Below are 24,519 nucleotides of genomic sequence, written 5' to 3' on the forward strand. Positions count from 1 at the left end.
TTTTTTGTATAAGCAAAAAATTCGCCATTTTTCAATCGGAGCATTTTTTATAGTACTTTTTTCTTTGCTTGTCTCGCTGGTGTGGAATTAGTTTTTAAGACCCTTTTGCGTTTGTGTGGATTATTAATATTTAGCAAAGATTTTGCCATTCTAATTGATTGTTTGCCTATTCGTCGCTGCTGCTGCCCCGACTCCTCCTCCCCCTCCGACGCGTCCTCCAACTCTGTCTGGTTATCTGTCTCTGGGTAACCTATCGATCTAGTTATCTAGGAGTTATTTAACGCTCATGTTCCCGCCTTCGACTGCGCTCCACATATGCCCATAATATCCATTTAGATACATATATATATTTATATAAACTCCCCCCCCCCCCCACGACTTCGCTTTCCATGCTCGCATTTATTTGTGCATTACACAGCCTAAGCGCACTTAAGTTGCTTTTAAGCCCTGGCGCCGCTCCAATTGCGAAAAGGAAACGGGCCACAAGTAGCAGCAACAAATACACACATTCGTACATACACACACCCGTCCGTGGCCACATGGCGCCATTTCGTTGATGACTTGTTGATTGTACATTTTCAATTTTCCAAAGGCAGTCGTTGGTAATTGTTTCGAGTGCAGAGCGGTTCAACAATGTTCTAATTAGCATTTGTGCATGCTACAAACGTACTAGTGGCGCCATCTATAGCATTTTGGTGCGTCGGGTGTGTGGAATTGCTGATCTGCTCCATTTTTGGTTGGTGTCCATGCTATATGTGTGAAACGATGTTGTACCAAACGTGCACTTTTGGTACATTTCATCTCAGAGTCAATGTGAATTAGATATTTAGGTACAGAGTTTAGGAGAGAAATATTTCATCTGTATTTAGTCAAGCTACGCTTGGAAGATTAATTGCAATGCTTACAAAGCTATTCTATAAATTCACTGAATACTGCAAAAACAATTAACAAATAAAAATAAATAATAGATAAATATAAAAATGGAAAATATAAATAAACAGATGCTGAAAATCAGTCTAAGACACTAGTTGTAACAATTTATATGCAATAAAAACACAATTTTTGGTTTTTTATAAATCAAATCTTTTTATTAAGCATAGCATTACAAACTAAACAATATTGGTTCACTGAGTTGAAAGTTTTACATATATATATGTATATGTAAATACATGTATATTCCACAGAGGTCAAAGGGTTATCTGCTAATTTAGCATATCGATTTACTTAAGAGTCGACTATAACTAAATATTTACAAGTTAAATACTTTGGATCTATTCAGCCGCACTTTCTGCTCAATGGCGTGGCGTAATCTTCACTCTGAGTCCATCCTTGGGACGCAAGATCAGTTCACCCAATAGCGTCAAATCCTCCCGGCGATCGACAGACTCAATTTTAAATTTACGCAGCACCGTCGAAATGACAGCCTTCTCCTCCAGTATGGCAAATTTCTGTCCAATGCAATTACGTGGCCCAGCACTGAAGGGTATATAGGCAAACGGATGGCGTCCGGCACAGTTCTCGGGGAGGAAATTATCCGGATTGAATTGCTCCGGCTTGGGAAAGATTCGCGGATTGCGATGCAGCGCATAAGTCATGATAATCGCCTGAGTGCCAGCGGGTACAAGTTTGCCACCTGATATTGACAAGATGATTGTAAGCAAACCATAAATGGGCCAATTTAACCAATCTATTATCACTTACTGATAGTCACATCCTCGCCCACCATGCGAGCCATCATTGGCACACTGGGGAACAGTCGCAGGGCATCTTTGATGCAGCATTCCAAATAACGCATATCAAGCAGATTCTTCATGGTTGCAGGTGTTTCGGTATCATCGCCAAAAATGGACTCCAGCTCCTCGTAAACGCGCTCCTGATATTCTGGGTTTGCTCCAAGGAGGAATAGAGTCCAGGAAATGGCAGCTGAAGTCGTGTCGTGTCCCTCAAACATAAATGTATCCACCTCCTCGCGTATATCTTCCTGTTGAAAATAAATGATGTATTCAAAATTTAGTTATAGTTAACAACTTTTGTCAATTGAAGGAAACTAAATGCAAAAGCAACATAAATCAAATAAGTAAAGATCATTAATTCTGATTGTTCGCACAAAATAAAAGCAACAAAAAATTATTTTATTGCTGAGTGTACTTAAATCTATCTTCAATAAATATTTAGTTAGTTTAAGGAACTATTTAAAAGAGCGACATTTACTTACATTGGATAAGACGGTGCCATCTTTGGAGGCATCGATGAGCAGATCGAGGAAAGCCAAACGCTTCTTCTTGCCCAGATCATCGTAAGCGTCGGGCATCTCGGCATTATTATTGTTGTTATTGTTGTTGTTGTTGTCAGCGAGCTCAGATTTGCGTTCACGAATCACCATGTTGGAGAAGCCATGGAGCGTGTTAATGTAACTCTGATGCGTCTTGTAATCCTCGGTGAGGCGGAAAAGCAAATCGCTCTGCAGCCAAATCTTTGCCTGACGACTCTGAACAATGGAGCCAATGCTGTTCGAAAGGGGGGTGTTCCAAGGAAAGTGTTGCATTAAATTGAAAGTTAGTCAAGTGTTTACACTATCTGTCTGTCTGTCTGTCTGCCTGTTTATCTGTCTGTCTGTCTGCCTGTCTGTCTGTCTGTGTGCTTTATGAGGCATGTTATCAGCGAGTGAAGCAACAGCAGCAGCAGCAGCATCCATTGACATCTTAATCTCGCATATTTTGCGCTTGAGCAGAGAACACCCTAAATATACACACATACACACACACACGCACACACGCTAATGGGAAATGTGGGCGTGTGTGGGAAAGTTTTTCACCCAAACCACCCACTGACAGTTGCGCTGACAGCTCTCGATATTATTACAAAATCTTGATTGTCATATTGAATTCTAGTTTTGGTTTCAAGTATTATTACTATTATTATTATTATTATTATTATTTTTATTTAGTATAATTTTTTTGGTTTGTTTGGCATCTTTAACTTACCCATAGACGGCTTTGACGTACTCCGATTCGCTGTTGCTTTGCGCATAGATTTTGCGACCCATGGCAGTTTCTGTGATGCAATTAAACCAACCGGTTATTTGATATGACATATATGGATATATATATATGACTATAAGTATGTGTAACATTGACACTCACCGCAAACAATGTCCAGAGTGCAGAGTGTGACGTAGGGGAAAATGTTGAACGCCTCGTTGCCCAGCTCGACATTCAATTTGCGAGCCAAGACGACGCTCTGCTCGTTGAATACATCTATAAAATCATCCAATATCTTGAAATGAAAGGCGGGCGTCAAGATCTGTAAAAATGGTATAAGGGCATAGAAGCATATATAGTAAATAGTAGGTCTATTTCTACAATTGCGATAAAAATATAAAAGCAATCATTTACAATAAATGTTCCTTAAAGCTGATGCTAAGTGTTAAATTATAATTTTGAAGAATGGAAACGAATGTTACTTAACTAAAGGATAACGGTCTTCTAGAAAGATCTCTAAGTAAAGGTAATCTTAATCTTCTTTGAAGAAGTGAATTTATGTTTGCAATTGTTGTTTGAAAGTTTAACAAAGGTGTTTGCAATTTCTCATTTTTGTATCTTTATATTATGATATAATATTTGCTGGTTTCTTCGCCGTCTGGGGTGTTTGCATACATATAATTAATGTTAAGGTATCTATGAATAATTGTGTTGTGTCTTACTAATGGAGGGTATCGAACTATTCCCGATTATGGGGTTGTGTTTTGTTGAACATTTTTGCTTTGCAGTAAATCGTTGTTTTCAAAAATATATAAGTTAATTTAAAGCTGTGTTTTATGAGCTTCAAAAGTTAATGACTTGTCGAAAATAAGCGCCAAGTATTTATGTGAGTAATGGTAAATTTGTTTTCTGATAAACCTTTTCAAATGAACCCTGTATCGATATCGAACTACTAATTACAGGTCAGCTTAAGCTGCATACTATATATATAGTGATTTAACTGCTTGTTAAACTTGAAGCTCACCTTTCTGCGGGAGTGCCATTTGCGATCGGTGCTGGTGAGGAGTCCAGTGCCCAGCCAGGGATGCAGGTAATCATAGTCGTGGCTCTTGTTCACAAACTTCTGACTGTTCAGTATGGGCTGCAAAGTAAGCCTTGTTATAGACTCCCTCTCTCTCTCTCTCTCTCTCTCTCTCTCTCTCTGTATTTCTACTTACCTCCACAGTTTCGGGCTCGAAGAGTAGAACACGTGGCGCTGTTCCTTGCCAGACGCGATTGATGCCAATGCGTGTGCCCCAAAGTTTTTGCATGCCAATAACACGATTGAATAACTCTGCAAAAATAGCCATAAGAATATATGAATATGAATTAATGAAACCAGTTATAAATAGGTCTCAATCTGCCGTGTGCGAATTGTAGACTGGCTGACAGACAGCTAACGAGCGTTTAGCCACACATGAATAATAAATACATACAAGAAACACGCCATTGACATTGTTGAGCATTGTTTGACAACCAGTTCAATCTTGATGAACTGTTTGCCAAAACAAATTTGCAGAAATTGTCATAATAATGCTAAAAATAATAAACGTTCAATTTTTTTTATTATGAAATAATGAGCAAAGAATGCAAAGAGAGAAATAATAATATAGTCCATTATCTAATGATGTAGCATAGCAATTTCTTGTATAAAGTAAAAAGTTCCACAGGTAAATTGATACCCAAATCAGGAAATAGCAATACAAATATTAGCTCCTGTTTTTGTTTAGCTTAAGATAGAAATAAATAGTTTTCCAGTGCATTTTTCACAAATCTTACAGAGCAACTTGAAGCTTAGCACTCCAAACTAGAGCTTTCCTCCTCGTCTTATGTTTTGTGAAGTGCAAGTTGTTTCCAGCTGAAAGCCAGTTCACGTGTGAAAATTGTTTGCGACACTGAATTATAGAAATAGACACACAACATTTTCGATATGTGTGTGTGTGTGTGTGTGTGTGTGTGTGTGTGCTCGTGTGTGTGCTCACATGTGAGAAGAAACAATCAAGGCCGTCATAATGTAAAAGTGTTGTGTTAATTTGTAATATGTTACACTAGTTTAACACGTCGGTAAACATAAATAGGCTTCTTGGGGTTTTTTCAGATACAAATTAGATGTGTGCGTATACTGAATGTAGCTGAGATGTCGCACGTTGCTCATACGCTCTGTTGGCTTTGTCATTTTGTTGCATTAATTAAAATGATGACACACACATATACACACTCGCACACACACACACACTTACATACTTGGACACTCTTTTGCGAGATATCTAATAATGATTTTATGTAACCCACTCAAAAGAAAAAAGAAGAAAAAATGGAAAAAACTCAACCGTCAACACGAATTGTAAAAATAAAGCAACACCCAAAATTAGTCAGTTGTTGCGCATCCCCTCGTCCCCCCTCGTCCCCCCTCGCTCCCCTCCTCATTCATCACTCAGTGTGCGACTCGCTGCTGCTTCTTCTGCTTGCCTCTTGTTGACCAGCCCATTCGTCGGAAGTTTGCATGTTTAAAAGGTAACAATCAAAATTTCCGACGTGCAAAAATACCAAAAATAATAATAAAAAGACAAACACAACTAAACCAAGCACAACACCAAATGAAACAAAACAAAACGCATTTCAAATAATTTGACCGGCTCCTCCAGATGCTATTCATTATGATTTTCGCATTTCAAATTGGTTTGTGAATTTTTATTGTTGTTGTCTTTGCTGTTGTTGCTGCTGTGCTCGTTGCCGACCAGCGTGTTGACAAAACTTGAAAAATAATAATAAAAAAAACTAGCAACAGCATATTATTTTTTGTGTGCTGCTTTTAAATTGCGTTAACAACTCGAGATAATTTATATGTCGCTTTATATCTTGCAACAATTTGTGATTGTGCCTCATTGATTGCTGCGCAAATTGTGGCACATTAAAGAAGAAGGTTTCAGAAGGTTCAAAGTGACGAAGACTTAATACACTTACTGGCAAGTTGAAAGAAATGCTCAGATCGTAAAGCTACAAACGGTGTCATGTTTTTATATCTTAACTAGTTTCAGGTATTTTTTTTCTGGGTTGCAATTGAATACTCTCAGTAGTTTTATTAGTAATTGTTTAATACATACTTGAGAAGAGTAAGTATTAGATATTATTTGTGATCTTATTGCATTTAAATTATTAATTTAAATATGAAATACTCTAACTTTGCCAGAGACTTTGCTAACTATATAAAATTCCACTTAAATATTTGCACCATGCGGTGGATTTTATTTTTGTTTTTAATCTACACACAAAAGCAAACAACCCCAACAAGAAAGGGTATCGTGAAAATCATTAACGAATTGCAGCTAGCATTAATGTTATTGCTGAATGTTAATGTTGAAGTCAATCTGGCTGACTTTCAATGCCAAGCCGCAAGCACCCACGACCAGAGACTAAGACTGAGATGGAGACTCGACTCGAGTCGCAAAGAGTCAGAACCAGAGTCGAGACCCAGACAAGTAGTCGACACTGACTGCCAAAAGTTCTTGGCTCGAATTGAAAACCCGACGCTGGCCTTGAGCCATGCACAAGCTGAATACTTTGTTGTTTAGTCTTTGGCAGCTTATAGAAAATTATGATTGAAAAATCATGTGGCACTTGGGCCCACCACCATTGACCTTGCCGCAACGCACACACAATTTGTTGCCACATCATGGCTGCCCCATTGGATGCTACTGTTTAGTCTTGCTTGATTTATTCTTAACCCAGCAGCTTGAGTTAATTCAAGTGGGTCTTGTTCGCTGACTTATACCTAATCGGCATACTCAGAATCCACAAATTGCAAGCAACCAGCTCCTCGATTGCCTTGAACTAAACTGCAGATACATCTGCGCGACCGTCAAAGCAAAAAAACAACAAAAAAAAAAACGAAAAAAACCATCAGCATATAATTAATATGTTTTTTGTATCAAGCGTTTTATTTGCATATCTGCATAAATTTGTTAGCAAAGAACTTGCAGCATTGAAAGAGGCATTCAAAATTGATTTCAACTTTTAGAATGTTTTTCAGATACTTGTTGATTAATTTTCTTGTTCTTGGTGATGTATGTGTATTCCATAAACACATTAGAAATGCGAAAGAGGGTATATTGAAGTTGTGCTAAATTGTGTGACAGGGAGAAGGAAATTATATATTATTGATTAGCATCAAAAGCAGAGTCGACTTAGAATAGATATAGATATAGACAGAAAAATAGATATATATATATATAGATATAGATATAGATAAATATATAGTCCGCCGTCTACAGGGTATCTCCTAGTCAGGCTCTCCCATCTAGAGCATTTTTACTTTTTGCACAAGTTCTTAAAACAAATACAAATATTTGTTTGCTCCGTCAAAATCAGTTGTCATCAATCGCACTTAGAATGCGTTAGCCAATAAAATTTATTAGTGCGAATAAAAGCAGCAAGTCGAATGCAAATAGAAACGAAATTAAAAAATTAAACCAGCTGCCAAAAACTGACTGGCAACTAAGAGTGCTGCCCTGAAGCCAAACCAATTAATAAAAACTGACTTCCGACAATCTCAAACGGCTTTAGAGATGCCAAAAAAAAAAATTTAAAAAAACTCATCTAGCCAGAAAAACCACTTCATTTTGCAGACAAAGAACAAAGAACGAGACGAAAAACATAAAAACATAAAAAAGATTACCTCAAATTATTATTAAATGGAAACTTGAGTATATCAAATTTATAATTTCCTACACGATTAGCAACTCAAACTGAACTTGGCCGACTAAAAACTGCTGCAGCACAAATTGTTTTGTTGTCTTTTTTCCATCTTTCCATCAATTTATGTATCTGTGTATCTGTGCTGCGTTTCCGCATTCAAAAAAAGATACAAGATACAAGTGTTTGTTTCTGCTTGATTGTATGTGTGTTAATTGGTCTGCGGAACTGTTCGATTAGCTTGTGAATTAATCATTCCAAAATCCAATGAATGTTAAAATTTCAAGTCTTGGCTCTTTTCTAAGCGACTCTCCATTTATTAGCCTCAGCCTTTGAATTTTCAAGATTCAAGATTCAAGATCAAGATCAAGACCAAGACCCGTCATGGGCTTATAACAGACCTTTTAGTTGTTTTTTAATGACCGTTTTTTACACCTTCTCGTTGTTGCTTGTTATTTAACTGTTTATGTACCAACTTCTGTTTTTTGTCCATGTGCCTGCTTCAGTTCTTTCATTAAGTTGCTTAATATTGTTGTAAAGTCAATTTCATTCCGCTATTTAGCCAAAAATTAACAACAACAAAACAGACCTTTTATTATTATGCTTATTTTTGTTAATGGTGAAAGTTGGCTTCAGCTGTTTGGCAAAAATCACAGTTCAGATTTGGCACTAGCGCAAAATAATAAAAAAAATTATAATAATTATGTGATTCACTCTATTTATGGGTATTTATGTTTATTTCCTTTTATACCAAGGTGTTGAAGGTCTTGTTACAAATTTGAATTGCATTTGTATTTATAAAAAGACTTAAGCAACATTATTTTATTTAATAAAAACTAAATAAAAATAATTCATATTTAACAATTAATTGATAATTAAATCAATTATATTATATTTAAAGTGGTTTTTTAATTGCACTAACAAATCTATTAAATTGCGTTTTTTCTTCTATTTTATTAACTTCACATATATGATTCAGTTTTGTAAATAAATTAAAATATTGACTTTTTTTCAACTTTTGTACACTATTTACACATTTGTAAAATAATTGTATTTGTTGCTCTAAACATACTTTAATAATTTGTTAAATATAAATGGCAACTGATAATTCGTTATGCTAATACGGTTAATTTTGTTAATTAACTATTATGAGTACCACAACAAAGTGACCAGTTTGTAAAAAACTAAATGACACTCAAATAAAAGTCAAAGTCAAGTTCTAGTTTTACACCAGTTTAATATATACATGATCAATATATATATATATATCTATTAGCACTTTTTTTAGTTTGACTTTAGTCACGTAGTTCCATAATTCTATTTTAATCTTTTCTTATCACACTTTTTGGGCAGTGAAAGTGAAAAGAAAGATACAAAAAAAAAACTGGAGAACTGAGAGCAATGCAAAGTTCAACAACACCAGCTGGCAAGAGGCAATTCCAAAAAGAGATGAATCAATAAAATCGATCTGAAAAATGCAGGCATCGTTGACTCTCTGTTTGGTTTGCACAATTAGCACCTCAAACGAAGCAAAATCTATGCATTATTTACTACGAAATTGGTGTTTGACTATTCAATCAGATTGGTCTAATTTCGAGCAGTGGAATACGCTGATTCAGGGTCAAGATCTGTGTACTTGTAGAACGCTCAACGTGCACAATCAACAAACACAACAAGAATCGCATCAATCAATCACAATATCAATCACAATCAATCACTGCACTCACCATCGTGATCCACATTCATTTCGATGGCATTGCCCAGAAAGGGTAGCGCTGCAGGTCCTGGTATCTTTTCAATATATTTCACCCAACGTGCGCGTCTCTTATTATAGACCACAAGGAAAATCGCGATTGTGGCCAAGAGGAAAATGGTCAGCGGCGAATAACCGGATATAATTTGAGTGGCTTTCGAGAGGAGAATGCTCTCGGCCATCAGTGAACCGAATACTTTCGAGGACATTGTTTGTTTTCTTTTTGTCTTACACTTGACCCACGTTGGTCTTTGCTCGCATATCCTTTTTGCGAATAAAACACGCGATTTTATAATCCGTATCCGACTGTGATTTGTTGCACTTTTTGTTGCTACGCTCGAATTCAAACTCTCTTCGACGCGAACTCCGACACACAACTAACAATAAGTTCGAGTTTGCATAAAAATTTAAAAAGAAGTGCTAAAAAATTTTCGGTGAACGTTTCGGCTTTTTGGCTTTCGGCTCGCTCGGCTGACGCTTCGAAATCTTTGCATCTATCTCTCTCTCTGTATCTGTGTGTGTATCTGTGTGTGTGAGTCGGAGATAAAGCCAAGCGATCGCGTATACGCTGTGTGGCTGTGACAAAAGGCAGCAGCAAATCTACTACTATTCGAGCATAAGTTTGGTAGTTTGGTAGTAGTATTAGTAATAGCAGCAGCCAACGAATCTGTTTGGTTTGTGGCAGTCTAATTCTTATTTCTAATGCTTCATTCATTACTTAGTTAAGAGTTAAGCGCTGTCTTCTCAACGAAAGTATTATTCATATAGGTAGAAGTTGTTATATTTATTTTTCAAAACTCAACTGATTACTTTTGATTAAATATAATCATAATCAATGTAAAAATTCTCTATAAACACCATTAAATATATTTACATATATATTATACACAGATTATAAGAGAGACTTCAAATTTGGAATATAAGTTCTCGTATAGCACAGACAGATCAAGTGTATTTATCTTAAATATTTAATTATTTATTTTTATAAATATCCATTTTTGATAGCAAAAAATACACAAATTTATTCATAATATACTCTAAATAAACTGTAAACATTTCATTCAGATCAGATAAGTAATACAGATTTTTATTTCATTCATAATCATCGAGCTCTCTCGACTAAGGCATTCTCAATTATTTCTTTCAGTGTATAGTGGTCACTAATTTTGTGCCTTTATGATTGCTTTTTGGCTTTGATAGCTGCCCTTGTATTTGTCAGTCTCTCTTTCAAAATAAAAAATTAACAAAAAACCTATATGCAGTTAATTTTGTGGCGAATTTCTTGACGGCTTCTGTTGGACCGCCCCTCAAAAATTATTGCTTTGCATCCAATTAGCAGGTGTTTTTTGACTCGATTCTTGATTGAAAGACGTTGCCACGCCACGGTGGTAATATCAAGTGTTATGATACGAGTGCCATTAAAAGAAACTTTGCTCATGTCATGTCCGCTGCCACAAGTGCCCCCGAAATGTGGAGCGTTTAATTTGAGTGGTCAGAATTTCAAAATGCGCCACAAGTCGTTTCAACTCAATTCAACTCAGCCAGCCTCCTTGTAAAAGTCAACAACTTATATATAAATATATGCATTTTTTTGCCCGACATTAAATGATTATCAATTAATACGCAAAGCCTGCAATTAGAATCCAAATCCGATGTGAGATATATTACCACTTTGGTGTTAAATGTTCTTAATAATTATTTGATGAAGGTCAAGAGCAAAAAAATGTTGGCAGAGATAAAGGCCAATATTTTTCATGGTCAGAAACACAAAACAAAAAAAATTATCAAAAAATCAATGTAAAACTGGTTCCATTTGGAATTCTATAGAAACAATTTGATATCAAATTGATATCATCAAATTCTCTTTGGTTGGTCTGCCAATCAAGTTATGGTGATGCCTCCCAGCTTAAGTTCTACATAAATTAAATGTTATTCGATTGGTCTTTCAACTTGGAGACTTAATCGTTATACCTTGTAAATATTATAAGGAATTCAATTCTGGTTGGATGGGAGTATTTGAAATGTAACCACAAACTAAACGGATTTTTACATATTTTTTTCAACAACTAAAATTATGTTTAGTTTTCAAATAATAGAATAAGGTCTCCTTCATGTCGGCCTTACACAAAGGGTTGAGATTGTCGATTAAATCGATAACATCTCCTCATACACCGATAATTTAATGATTTTTAAAAAAATAATCTAAAAGCATATCTTAAAGTCGACTAATTTTGTTAAAATATTTTTGAATAGAACCTGTTTAAAATGCGCGCTCACACACACACTCACACACACACTCATTCACACTCACACGCTCATCCAACGATGAGCTCAAAATCAAGAACCTTTACACACAAAAAAACCTCTCCTGTTAAGTTACTTTTAAAATATTCTGAAATAAATTTGCCTAGTTGTTAAGGTTTTTTTTTGGGGAGTTCAACAACGGCATTATCGAAATACGAACTGGGATCAATATTGGAAGCATTCGCTAAAAATTAAACAAGTTTCTTGCATAAATTTCGAATAAATGCAAATTACTTTCTAGATAGAAAAAAAGAATACAAAAATATGGCTACAATAAAAGATTATAAATAGTTTTTGGCTGTAGCTTTGCCCTTATATTATGCAATTTTTTGGTTGCCCTTGCCAACTTAAATCATCTCCAATCATTTAACTTGAGCTCCGCATAGTTAAATAAATATTTATATGTTTGCCGTTTTATATTCACTTCCTCAAAAAAAGAGAAAAAAACGATGTAGAAAAATAGAAACAGAAATCACGTAATTATTAAATCACGTCTTCGCCTGGCCAAGAAACAAAATCTTTGTCTACATTTGTCTAGGAAATAACAACTGAATCGTTCTTTAATTAGAGTCAAATTAACAGCTTCTCTAATAAAAAGCCATAGAAGATATATGCAAGTCACTCGGAATTCAACACTTCCCCCTTCCACTTAAGATACTAATCCTTAAACATATTATTATCATTCACAATTTGATCTACGTTTTCGTCTCTATGAATAACATTAACTACTGACCAAATCGTATTCAGTTCTCGACAATTGAATAAGCCGATTGCCTTCATCAACGATTTTTTTTTTTGCCTTTGTCTATGAATACCCGAAAAAGAACCCAAATTATGCCGAAGGCTTTTTCGTTCTTAGAATCATTATCCAAATAGAGAAGACAAGTTTTATTGTTCGCTGAAAAATACTTAAAAATATAAATTTAAAAAAAATAATATTAAAGACCATTTTATTCTAAAATGGAATATGTATCTCAATGGATGAATTTTACCCTCAACATTTAAGGGTTATCATCTTAAACTTGTGAGAATCATTATTGAAGCATACTATTGAAAATATCTGTTTAATAAATTTAACCTTAATACAATCCAAATTTCTCTACAAATTAAGAGCCATTTAGTATATAATGGAAAATATGAATTGAGAAATGTTCAACACAAAATTTACAATAAAAGAGCTGTTCATTTTAGAAAGGAAATATTAATTAAAATATTTTAACCCCAAAATCATAGATCAAAATATGAATTGGAATGAAAGGTAGAGCAGCAAGACATAATATATTAAATGTAATGTATTTTCGTTGAATATACCGAGGGGAGGAGTCAGGATTAATTTATAGACTTTTACTGCGGACCAATTTTTGTTTATACTTTTTAAACCATAAATTCTGTCACTCCGAATCCATATATTTTTAACACATTTAGTCCCGTGACTACCAATTTGTTTACCAGCTTAAGGTGAAATGTGTGATTCTGGTTGACTTGATTTGAACTAATAAAATTCCAGTCAATACAATTAACTGCTATTCAGGCGTGTGCAAACGCAATAAACAGTTTTTAAACCAGTCTAAACAATCAGTGAGACGCTCAAGGAATGCATTAATTAATTCGGGACGGCGCGAACGCCATTCCCGGCTACCAAAAATTACACGCACGAGTTATTCACATTAGGAATAATCGCAGAGGTCAACTCAGCCGAAGGTGCAATGGCCAAGCCTCGCTCCGGAGGAACCGCCTTCGTGATCACGGTTAACCTCTACGCCAGGTAAGTATGCTTTTCGCTGCTCAAGAATGGATACTGCTACCCTGGCTTACTAGAACCGATTGGGAATTATAGTAAGCAAAGCAAGGACAACTATTACAGAGCAGGCTTTCTGTTATTTTGGTTTAAGGGTGGAAGTGTAGATGTTGACAGTTTACTATTTAAATTATTTTTTTTTCATTACTTTTGCTTACTGTCTACTTCATATCTCTACAGTATGTTAAGAAAGTATTTAGACACAGACAAAATGCATATTTTCGCACATTTAAAACAAAACCTAATTAACAAATTTTCAATCATTGAGAAAATATGAATTTTTCTACGACCAAACACTTTTTTCACATACTGTATAGAATGAGCTGCATGCGTGTGTGCGTGTAATGTAATGAGGATGCTTATAAGTGTTCATGGGATACAAAAATAACAATACTATTTCGCTCTCTCACTCTCACTGTCACTCTCTTTATCAGTAAACAGAACTTGCTTGCCTGCTGCTAAAACCAACACATACACACAGCACACGCACACATATAAATACACTGCTGTCGCTGTGCCCGTTTTGGCTGCTATAGAAATGCCTTAGCATGCTTGCACATTACAATTCCCAAATGGTTTTAGCACAGCTGGCTAGGAGTGCGAGTTCTTGAGCGGCGGAAAGCATACTTACCTGGCGTAGAGGTTAACCGTGATCACGAAGGCGGTTCCTCCGGAGCGAGGCTTGGCCATTGCACCTTCGGCTGAGTTGACCTCTGCGATTATTCCTAATGTGAATAACTCGTGCGTGTAATTTTTGGTAGCCGGGAATGGCGTTCGCGCCGTCCCGAATTAATTAATAAATCTGAATACAATTATTGAATATAAGGGTTATTTCGCACTGTGTTAATGGCGCATGCGAAAAGATGAACGTGACCGGTCAAGCAGCAGCGCTTGCTTGGTTCACTGGGTCAAAGCTAACTGGCTAACAGCAGCATAAAATACACTGACAAAAACCGGCTTATTCGTGTTACACACGCTACTCTTCTTCTAATTTGAGTTTGATTTTTGGTTTTTTGTTTTTAAATTGATACTTGAACTTGATCTTCTGCTTGATTTTGCGCTGCTGCTGCCTGCTGCCTGCTGCCAAAGCGGAAGAAGCGAGAAGAGAAGACGACGACTTTTGCCTGTTTCTAGTTTTTGGCCTTTGGTTTATTGGTGCATTGTGTCTTCCGTTGCTTTATTTATTATCATAACTAAAATACAACAATAATTTGACTCACAAATACAAATTTTGAACAAATCGCTTGGCTTTGAATTGATTAACTTTTAGTTTTGTTTTATGCGCGTCATTCGCACACAACCGCTAAGCAGGTAAGAAACAAGCTGCTTGGCAGCGATAAAAGGTCAAGTTCATTTCCGCATTTCCGTCTGCGATCTGATCTTGGTTGTATAGAATCATATAGCTAATGACTACCCACCACCCCTTCCTTCACACTCTACCAGTTAAAGTTGCAGTTAGTTTTGAGCAGCAGAAACAGAGAGGAAGTTGCCCAAGTTTTGCGTTGTGTGGCAGTTAAAGCAATTTGGCCATTTGAGAGATTGTTGAGTGTATTTATGTGACGTACTTTAAGGTTTCACCGTCTTCGTGATTACGCACGTAATTAGCCCTACAACTAGCCTGCAATCTCAAATCTCTCTCCATATCTATCTGCCTCCCCCTCTCTCTCTCTCGCTCTATCTTTCACTCTTCATGTAAGCATGTCAGCCAGCGAAGCGTCTATAAAACAAAACTCATAATCAACCAGAGAGATAAGCTATTTAAACTATTACAGACTTTAGATACTCTTATAAAAGGCCGAAAAATGACAAATATTTATAACTAGCCATTTTCATTTTTTATTATTTATATTACAAAGCCAATCAAATAAATATAAAATAAAAATACTGTAATTTTACTTGTCCCTTAAAAATTATTATTATTATTTTTTAAAACCTTTTTAACCTTTTTTGGGCTAATATTTAGGCAAAATTAAATAAATAAACAATAATGTATACACTGCTTTTATAAAAACGCATTTAAGATCATTTTCTCGAAATTTATCGGAAAAGGTCGCTTTAAAGTTTTAATGTCGAGTTATTATAGATAAAAAACAGTGGAATAAAAATAATATTTATGCTAAATCAAATCAGAATCGTCTCAAATCCGTTGCACAATCAACGACAAAGTTAATATACACACTCCGGCAAGGGTATATTAAAAAGTGAATCCACTCGAAAAAAAAAACTGAAATCCCAACAACTGTTTGGTAATTGTTTTCGCAGCGTGTGAACCAAAGATGATATCAACAAATTTCTATGGATTTATAATTGGAAGCCAAGTGAAAATTGTTTCGTTACAAATGAACTTGAATTAAAGCTGAACTTGAATCAAGTGAAAAATAAACAAAACCACAGAGTCGAAGAGTTCTTAAAAGGCTGCACAATTATTTGGTTTGTGGCTAAATTGTCAGTGTCAAGTGCAGTGAGCTAAATTGTCAATTAAATGTGGTAAAGAACCAAACCATGGCTAATAGCCAACCACCTTGGCCAAGACAGAAACAAGACTTGTTTCTAGTTTCAAGTTTCCTTCGTTGGCTTGACACAGATTATGCCCATTTAATTATATATATATATAGTATATATATTGGTAAGATCGGCACTGCATTTGGCATTTCTGTTGACCTCAACTTTCAGCTTGTTGCAGCTGCAATTCAATCTGAGAAGGCCTTTTGTAAAACAAAATTCTATCGACTTTTTCACACACAAAATATTTTGATTACAAAATGTGCAATGAAATTTGATAGATATCTCAGCAGCAGCAATTTGTTTGTATTTAATTAAAATTCATTTTCACAAGAATACAACTCGCATTAAGATCTTTTCTCAGATCTCTCTGTGTGTAATTTTTTTGCTTACATCAACATCAATCAATAATTAGTCAGCAATAATTAAAATTGAATATTTATCAAGTGCTTTTGAGCTCTGCTAAAAAAAAGTTCAAGAACATTTTAATAATAGTTTTCTCAGCCATTCAATAACCATACAAATATCCATTACTAATTTATTTGATCTATGTCCGATTAATGAAAACCCGATTTGACACCTTTTTGGACCAAGGGCCAAGCTCAAATGACATTTAATTGTTATATTACAATAGCAAAATTAAACATTATTAATAGAATTAATACGAAATTAGTTAAAGATTTTCTTTTGGAATGTAAAAATAATTTTAGCTCGTTATTACAGTTAAGGCGTATTAAAACAAATATTGTAAAAATTTAAAATTCTATAAACAAAAATGAAAACATTAACATTTTTAAATTAATCCCGTCCAGATTTGAACCAGCTTCTGATTAACAATAGTTTGTTAAAAAAATGAGAAAACACATTATAATTGTTGTCAAATCTCAGCTTATGTACCAACTTAATATTATTAAAATATAAAAAATAATTTAACTTAAAATATAACAAAACCAAAATATTCATAAAATATATATATTAAATTTTTTGATGTCACCGAGGTTTGAACCCGAGTCAGACGATAAAAACCTTGCTTAAGATTAAGCAGTACACCACTATTTGAAATGAGTGGCAGCGCCAGCCACCTTTTATTCACCAAGTGGCAGCCTTGCTGGCAATTCTATTTCAAGAAAAGAGTAGTAAAAAGTGCTCAAGTTAAATATTTCAGTGACATTACTGTTTGAAAAAATGTAATCAAAATTCCCTATTTTAGTTTTTTTAAGAAACTCACATAAATTTGAATATTCATTAGCGCAAACTGCAGCAATGCGAGTGTTTGCCACACTCAACTATCTTACAATAGTGTCTCATACACCTATCGATAAGCGTAGCGCATCGCTAGTTGAAGTGCAGTTCGGTCACACTGGCCAATAATAAAAGCAAAGCAAAAAAGACTCAATTCGTTTTCCGTCATTAATCATCAAAAATTCAAAGCGTGAAGTTGCAGGAAGAGCAACTTGAATTAATACAAATAAATAATTAACCAGTGCTGTACAAAGCAGTAAACTTAACAACAAAAATGCGCAACGCTGGCCTTTTGGCCATTTTGGCTCTGTTTGTTTGCGGTAAGTAGTTTGTGACGTCACAAAACAGAATAATTGCGTATTTGTGTTTGTCAAATAATTAATCATATATATTTTTTTTTGTTTTAAGCCGTTGGCGTTTCTTCAACGCCCGTCGCTGAACAGGTTGCGCTTTTGGGTAGCGCGAAATGCACTTGGGGCCCTTCATATTGGTGTGAGAATCTCAGGTGAGAAAAATGCAATGGAAGAAAAATCGCTTTGTCATCGGAGCGAAAAAAAAAGCACTCAAAATAAAACAATGGTCACTACGCAGTTATTAACCCCTTGTGCTGTTATTCCCCCTTTCCCACTTTGCAGCGTTTTTGTTCCTTCATTTCTTTCTTCATTGTTTGTCGCTTGTCGTTGGCTGAAGAAGAAGAAATATTTGATAAGAAGCAATAAGCAAAGAGCCGCCATTCTGTTTTGTGGCTCATCGATAACCTTTGTGTGGTTGTTGTTCGACAGTTTATAGTTGTTTTTGCTCTAATTCTGCTTTCCGCTCATTTGCTCTATTTTTTTTTTTTTTGCACATTTATTTGTAACTCGTCTGAGCTTTGCACTCGCTCTCTCTGTCTAACTCTCTTGTTCCCCCTGCCCCCTCTGTCTCTCTCTCACTTGATACTTTTCAATTTCGCTTTAAATTAAATTAACCATATGACTACAGCTAAACTAACTCATTACACATGTAACGCACACACTCATACACACACATAACTGTAAAATCATCGGCAGCAAAATATGCCGATGACTAATAAGTTTGTTAATCATATTTGTTTCCTTTTCGTCTCTTATATCTAAGCTTAAGCTTAGCATTCGTCATTGACCGCAGCAACAACATTGACAATATAACTGTAAATGTATTTTTCCATTTTCTTATGAGTAAAGAAACCGGCAAACTCTGACAAATTCCAAAAATACAATTATTGTTCAGAAATTTTTGATTGTTTATAATGCAGTTAAACAGATGCTGCTTATTTTCCAATTCAATTGCTGGTTGGTCCTATTTTGTTGGCCAGCACTGTACAAAATTTGTTTTACACGACTGATTGCATTTCTTACTCAAATTATATAACTATTTATAATTATAAACTATTTTTGTTTGTTTTTTTTTCTTCTGAGTTTTCGATGACAATCGTTAAGCAATTTTGCATATAAATATATAGAGAGTTAACATAAATACCACCAGAATTCGTAAAGTATTTTTTATTTTTATTTATTTAATTATTATTGTTGTCTACAATTTCCATTTGTCTATGTCGACTAATAAAAGAAACAGTCTGCTCTAAATTTACACAAAATTGTGAGTTTATATTTGTTTATCGTACACTTTTCTTTTGTTTATTTATTGATTTGATAATGAATATTTCGTAATCTGTGCTAACTCTTTGTCCTCCGGTTCGAGTTAAAATAAACGTCGCCATTTCAGCAGACGCCTTCCAAATAAACATTCTTTTTTCAAGCGAAAAAATTTGTTTATCCATATTTATATATATGCATATATATATCAAATATGATGTGACATTTGTTTTCTTCTGCTTATCTGTAGCAAGTATCAGCTTGTATATGTATATACAGTTGCGACAAGAATAATATCATCACTTCGACGAATGACAAAAGAAAAACAAGAACAAAAACAAAGCATTAGTTTTGCATATTTTTTCAAATGTTAATTTTTAATAAATTGTCTAGTATTGTATCCTTTTCATAAAATCTAATTTTTTAATTTTAATTAAATTTAAATAGGATGAAAATTACGAATAAATTATTTCTTTCGCACTTTCTTTATAAAGAGTCAAAGTCATTTCTTGTGAGACTGGTGCTAATATTGTGTTCGCCACTGTATGTTTACACAATTTGGTTGTTTGCTTGATACAAATTAGCACTTCACCCTTCTCTTTTGCTCCCCTAAACGGAAATTGAGTCGACTGAAATTCGTAATGTTTTTTTTTGGTTGAAATGGTCGAAATGCTGACAAGGGGCGGCTAAACATAATATCCATTGATTCTTAAATTTAATATGTACCCAGACTTATTTATACGTGATATACATGATGCATATATGGTATATATTTATATATATATATATGAGTATATATTTATATTTGCGGGTGCATTCAACTAGCTCGTGGCTTCGTTCAATGCTTCATTTGGACTTCGATCTTTGCTGACTTTGACGAAAGACGATTATGAATGCGGGTCATTTGATGCGTTTGTTTGTGTGGCATTTTTATGCCCATTCAAAATGGGCTTAAGGTTGTGCTGAATAATGCCAAAGTATGTAAAAGGCAGCAGGAAGTATCTGGGAATTCGCAAAGTATACACGCATATTCTTTCATAAATGATTTAAGCAAGTAATAACCATGGGGAGGAACAGGCTTCATCGGTCTACTGGCAGGAGATTGTAGGCTGGGAATTCACCTAACCAAACTGGGTAATTATGGTAGCGAACTATGCAGGTTTTCTGAAATCGATGAAGAATCTGCAATGCACGTCCTAACCGAGTGTGTCGCCTTAACTAGGAAAAGATGCAGCATCCCAGGGATGCATGTTATGTGCTTCAAAGACATAGAAACCCCCAACCCAACAAAGATCCTAGCATTCATGCAGGAGCTATAGGCTCAGTAGGGAGGACAATAGATCCCATTTAGGATTATTATATATATTCTTAATTATCAAAAAAAGTCGAGTCGACGTATCCGTATTTGTCTGTCTTGGTTAGAGTCTGCAGCCAAACAAAATCTATCAAAAAATGTGACTCGTTTGGCAGATTACATCTTACTTTATCTTATCGATAACTGCACCTGTTTCGCGATATGCAATATAACCGATTGCAATCATGGTCAGAATTGTAAAGATATAGCCTTTCAATTGATATATAATATACACAGACATTTTAGTTGCGACAACTGTAAAACAGATTTTGATAAAGAAAACATATTTTATTAAACAGTCGAGTTTACTTACACAGTAATAATATATTATTAATTTTATTAGTATACATTATCTGGCTATCTTCTAGTCGAGCTCCCTCGACTTAATTCCATTGAATTTTGAAAAATATAAAGTTGCCAGATTTGGCTTAAGATTTTACTGCAAAACTTAAGTGCGGAACAGTTTCGTGTAAGGAATATATATTATATTGCTGATCTGTCATGTATCATAATGCAAACTTATTAAATTGATGCCTTTCCATTTGCAGCAATTCGAAGGATTGTCGAGCGACGCGTCATTGCATTCAGACCGTGTGGGAGAAGCGAATTGTACCTGTGGATACTGATTCGATTTGTGATATATGCAAGAAAATGGTGGATGAGGCACGCGAACAGCTGCGCAGCAATCAAACCGAGGAGGAGCTGAAGGAGGTCTTGGAGGGCTCCTGCAAACTGATCCCAATTAAGCTGATCCAAAAGGAATGCATCACACTTGCCGACAACTTTATACCCGAACTGGTCGAGGCGCTCTCCTCCCAAATGAATCCCGATGTAAATAATATTATTATTATTTCTTTCGCAACTGATTTATGAATCTTAATATTTGAATGTGATATTGCAGCAAGTTTGCTCTGTGGCCGGTTTGTGCAACAGCGCCCGCATCGATGAGCTGCGGATGCACGGCTTTCAGGCTACACTCAATGGCACACTGAAGGAGGAGGATGTCGATATGGAAAGTGGTGTTGTGGCCAAGAAGCCGGAGGAAAAGAAGGAGATCGACTTGAAGCAATTGTCATGTGGCAATTGCAATCTGCTTGCACGCCTCATGCAACACAAGTTCGCGTCAACGAATCGGGACAATATGGTCGAGCAGTTGTTGCACGTCTGCGGCACCATGTCCAGTTTCTCGGATGCATGCGCCAGTCTGGTGTTGACCTATTTCAATGATTTGTACGAGCATCTCGAGCAACATTTGCAAACGAACGGCTTGTGCCATTTGTCGGGTGTTTGTGCGGCACGCTATCATCAGCACGAGGATGACCCCAAGGAGGAGGAGACCGAGGAACTTGCCACCTTCGACGGTGTCGACGATGATATTCCCTGTGCTCTCTGCGAACAGCTGGTGAAACATTTGCGCGATGTACTCGTCGCCAATACGACGGAGACGGAGTTCAAGCAGGTGCTCGAGGGTTTCTGCAAGCAGTCGCGCGGCTTTAAGGACGAATGCATCAGCATTGTGGACCAGTATTATCATGTTATCTACAGCACGCTGGTCAACAATCTGGATGCGAACGGCACCTGTTTCCTCATCGGCGTCTGCCCCAAGGGCAACAGTGTGATCTATGATGCACCCATTGTGCCACTCGTGCCTGTTGTTGCACCAGCTGAAGTTCAAATTAGCATCAAGCGATTGGGCGCCAATGAGCCGAAGTTTACTCAGCAACAGATTATGGACATGCAGTTGCCCTTTGATTCGTTGATGGGTGCCGCTAATCGCCTCCAGCTGGTTAACGAGGGTTCCCTGTGCACCGTTTGTGAATATTTGCTGCATTTTATACAGGAAACACTTGCAACGCCAGCGACAGATGATGAGATTAAGCACACCGTGGAGAACATTTGCACCAAGATGCCACATGGTGTGGCCGCTCAGTGTCGCAACTTTGTCGAGATGTATGGCGATGCGGTGATTGCGTTGCTCATTCAAGGTTTGAATCCACGCAGCGTTTGTCCCATGATGCAGATGTGTCCCCGGAATCTGGAGTTGAGCGAGGACATTGAGGTATTCCAGCCAGAGACAACGGTGCACAACAGCAGTCCCAACGATGAGCAGGATAAGCCAACGTGTCCGCTTTGTCTGTTTGCCGTTGAGCAGGCACAGATCAAGATACGCGACAATAAGTCCAAGGATAACATTAAGCGTGTCCTCGACGATCTCTGCTCACATCTGCCCAACAAGCTGCGCAGCGAATGCGTTGATTTCGTTGACACCTATTCGAATGAGCTGATCGACATGCTCATCACTGACTTCAAGCCGGAGGAGATTTGTGTTCAGCTCAAACTGTGTCCCAAGACCAAAAACTATTTGGACGATCTGGGTTTGAGTCTGTCGGAGAGCAGCGATGAGAATGAGATCTTTGGCAGCAACGAGGAGCTGCCCATTGAGTTGAGCTTTGACAAGGATTTCAGCCTCAGTCCCAATTGTCTGCTCTGCGAGGAGGTCGTCAAGCAGGTGGAGAAGAGGATTGGCAAGCATGCAACTAAAGCGGAGATCAAAGACGCCTTGGCCCACTCCTGCGACAAATTGAGAAAACCTTTGGCTCACAAGTGCCACATGTTTATCGACAAACATGGCGATCAAATTGCCGATCTGTTTCTGAAGCAAATGTCACCCAAATTGATCTGCGCCGAGTTGGGCGCGTGTATAATCGGCGGCGGCGAGCAGGAGGATCGTAAGTAAAATATATCTATAAATATCTATATATAGAATAATAGGATTGCTGCTTCACAGTATGCAAATTCTCAATCATTTCGTAGCCCCTTTCATAATCCCTTCCTTGGATCATTTTACTCTCATAGAATTCCTAACACTATTATTTTTTTCTCCATTCGATTAGTCGATATATTTAAAACTTAAATAATTAACCTTAATTTATCTATTACCTCCGACCTAGTTGACATCGATGAGGCGCTCAAGTACGATGTTGTTGTGCTTGCCAATCCGCAGGACGACGATAAACTGGCACGTCTGGAGTCATCTAGCTCGGTGGAGGAGCCGCCCACGTGTGTACTGTGCGAGTTTGTGATGACAAAGCTGGAGGCGGATCTGCAGAACAAAACCGAACAGGATGAGATCAAGAAGGCGATACGCAATGTCTGCAATCATCTGCCGGCAACAATACGCAAACAATGCGACACCTTTGTGGACAGCTATGCGACTGCGATAATCAGTCTGTTGAGCAAGGTGCCGCCCAAGGAGGTGTGCCAGAAGATGCAGCTCTGCTTCAGTTCGGTCGTCTCCGATGAGGTCATCGAGTGCGGCGTCTGCCACGGCATCTCCCAAGCCCTGTTGCCCTTCTTCCGCTCGCAGAAGCAACACGACCAGCTCACAAGCCAGGACATGATTGGCCACGCCTGCGAGAACTTGCCAGCCAAGTACTACAATATTGTAAGCCAATATTTGACTTTAACTCGTTGTTATACTCTGCTAGCCATGTTATTAGGGCATATTAGTTTTGTGCAGTGGCCGTCAGGCTGACTGTCTGTATTCACCCATAACACCCATAAAGCTAGATATAGAGGAGGCTAGGAAATAGCTAACATCGATAATCGATGAGTGCACGTAGATTTTAAAGCTTTGGTGGCGATGTTCTTCAAAAATCGACAGACCATAAAAACCGATAAAAATGCATATCTTCCACAAATTTAAAGATAGAGTCACCAAAATTGGAACTTGTAACATCCTTTAATGATCGGCATATCAATTCAGATCACAGCATGGGAAGCAGAGTATTTCGCAACATTTTCGCATTGTTTTGATTGGGCAACTTGTTAATTTTGTGTGCCTTTTTCTTATTTGTTGTAGTGCTCGGAAATGATCTCGATTTATGGCATCAGCATCATGCATCTGGCGGAGCGTCCTTATATCGATCAATCGCACGTCTGCTCCGAGATTGGCAAATGCTTCGATAGCGAGAAGTCGGCGCTGGCCTTTGCCAGAATTTCAGGTGAGTTGTGCACAGATTATAATTAAATTTATTCACTATTTAATCAATTTATTGTTTCTTAATTGCAGCTTAAGATGTTGCTTGTGATGTGTCGCAGAATGGAGGCGCCACGAATTATACATATAACTATATAATTATATATATATCTTTACTTATCTGTTTACATTCTATAAACCATTGACTGTAAATGATCGAAACAACTTACTTACTATTGTTCTGCACCTTTATTAACTTTTG

At 36.7% G+C, this 24,519-nt stretch overlaps 2 protein-coding genes and 2 non-coding genes across 4 annotated transcripts; 2 read left to right on the forward strand and 2 right to left on the reverse strand.

Annotated features, from left to right (window-relative positions):
* Positions 1–1,117: 1,117 nt before the first annotated feature.
* Positions 1,118–9,791, reverse strand: LOC6569558 (cytochrome P450 4c3). Its single transcript, XM_043214934.1, has 8 exons — positions 9,440–9,791; positions 4,199–4,314; positions 4,006–4,122; positions 3,144–3,303; positions 2,985–3,054; positions 2,216–2,507; positions 1,702–1,981; positions 1,118–1,633 (listed from the first exon to the last, which is right to left on the reverse strand). Exons 1-8 carry the CDS (start codon positions 9,672–9,674, stop codon positions 1,293–1,295), a joined length of 1,611 nt encoding a protein of 536 aa, XP_043070869.1. The 5' UTR covers positions 9,675–9,791; the 3' UTR covers positions 1,118–1,292.
* A 3,585-nt stretch (positions 9,792–13,376) lies between these two features.
* LOC6569557 lies at positions 13,377–13,542 on the reverse strand. The gene has a single exon (XR_047314.2). It is a non-coding gene; the product is annotated as a U1 spliceosomal RNA (small nuclear RNA).
* A 648-nt stretch (positions 13,543–14,190) lies between these two features.
* On the forward strand, positions 14,191–14,356 carry LOC6569556. Its single transcript, XR_047313.2, has one exon. It is a non-coding gene; the product is annotated as a U1 spliceosomal RNA (small nuclear RNA).
* A 2,879-nt stretch (positions 14,357–17,235) lies between these two features.
* Positions 17,236–24,486, forward strand: LOC6569715 (prosaposin). The gene is made up of 7 exons (XM_001995906.2): positions 17,236–17,631; positions 17,720–17,816; positions 20,827–21,109; positions 21,180–23,007; positions 23,230–23,723; positions 24,141–24,282; positions 24,351–24,486. The coding sequence occupies exons 1-7, from the start codon at positions 17,586–17,588 to the stop codon at positions 24,353–24,355; spliced, it is 2,895 nt and encodes a 964-aa protein (XP_001995942.1). The 5' UTR covers positions 17,236–17,585; the 3' UTR covers positions 24,356–24,486.
* Positions 24,487–24,519: the final 33 nt, after the last annotated feature.

This window comes from Drosophila grimshawi, unplaced genomic scaffold (genome assembly GCF_018153295.1).
Source record: "Drosophila grimshawi isolate 15287-2541.00 unplaced genomic scaffold, ASM1815329v1 contig_311, whole genome shotgun sequence".
NCBI lineage: Eukaryota > Metazoa > Arthropoda > Insecta > Diptera > Drosophilidae > Drosophila > Drosophila grimshawi.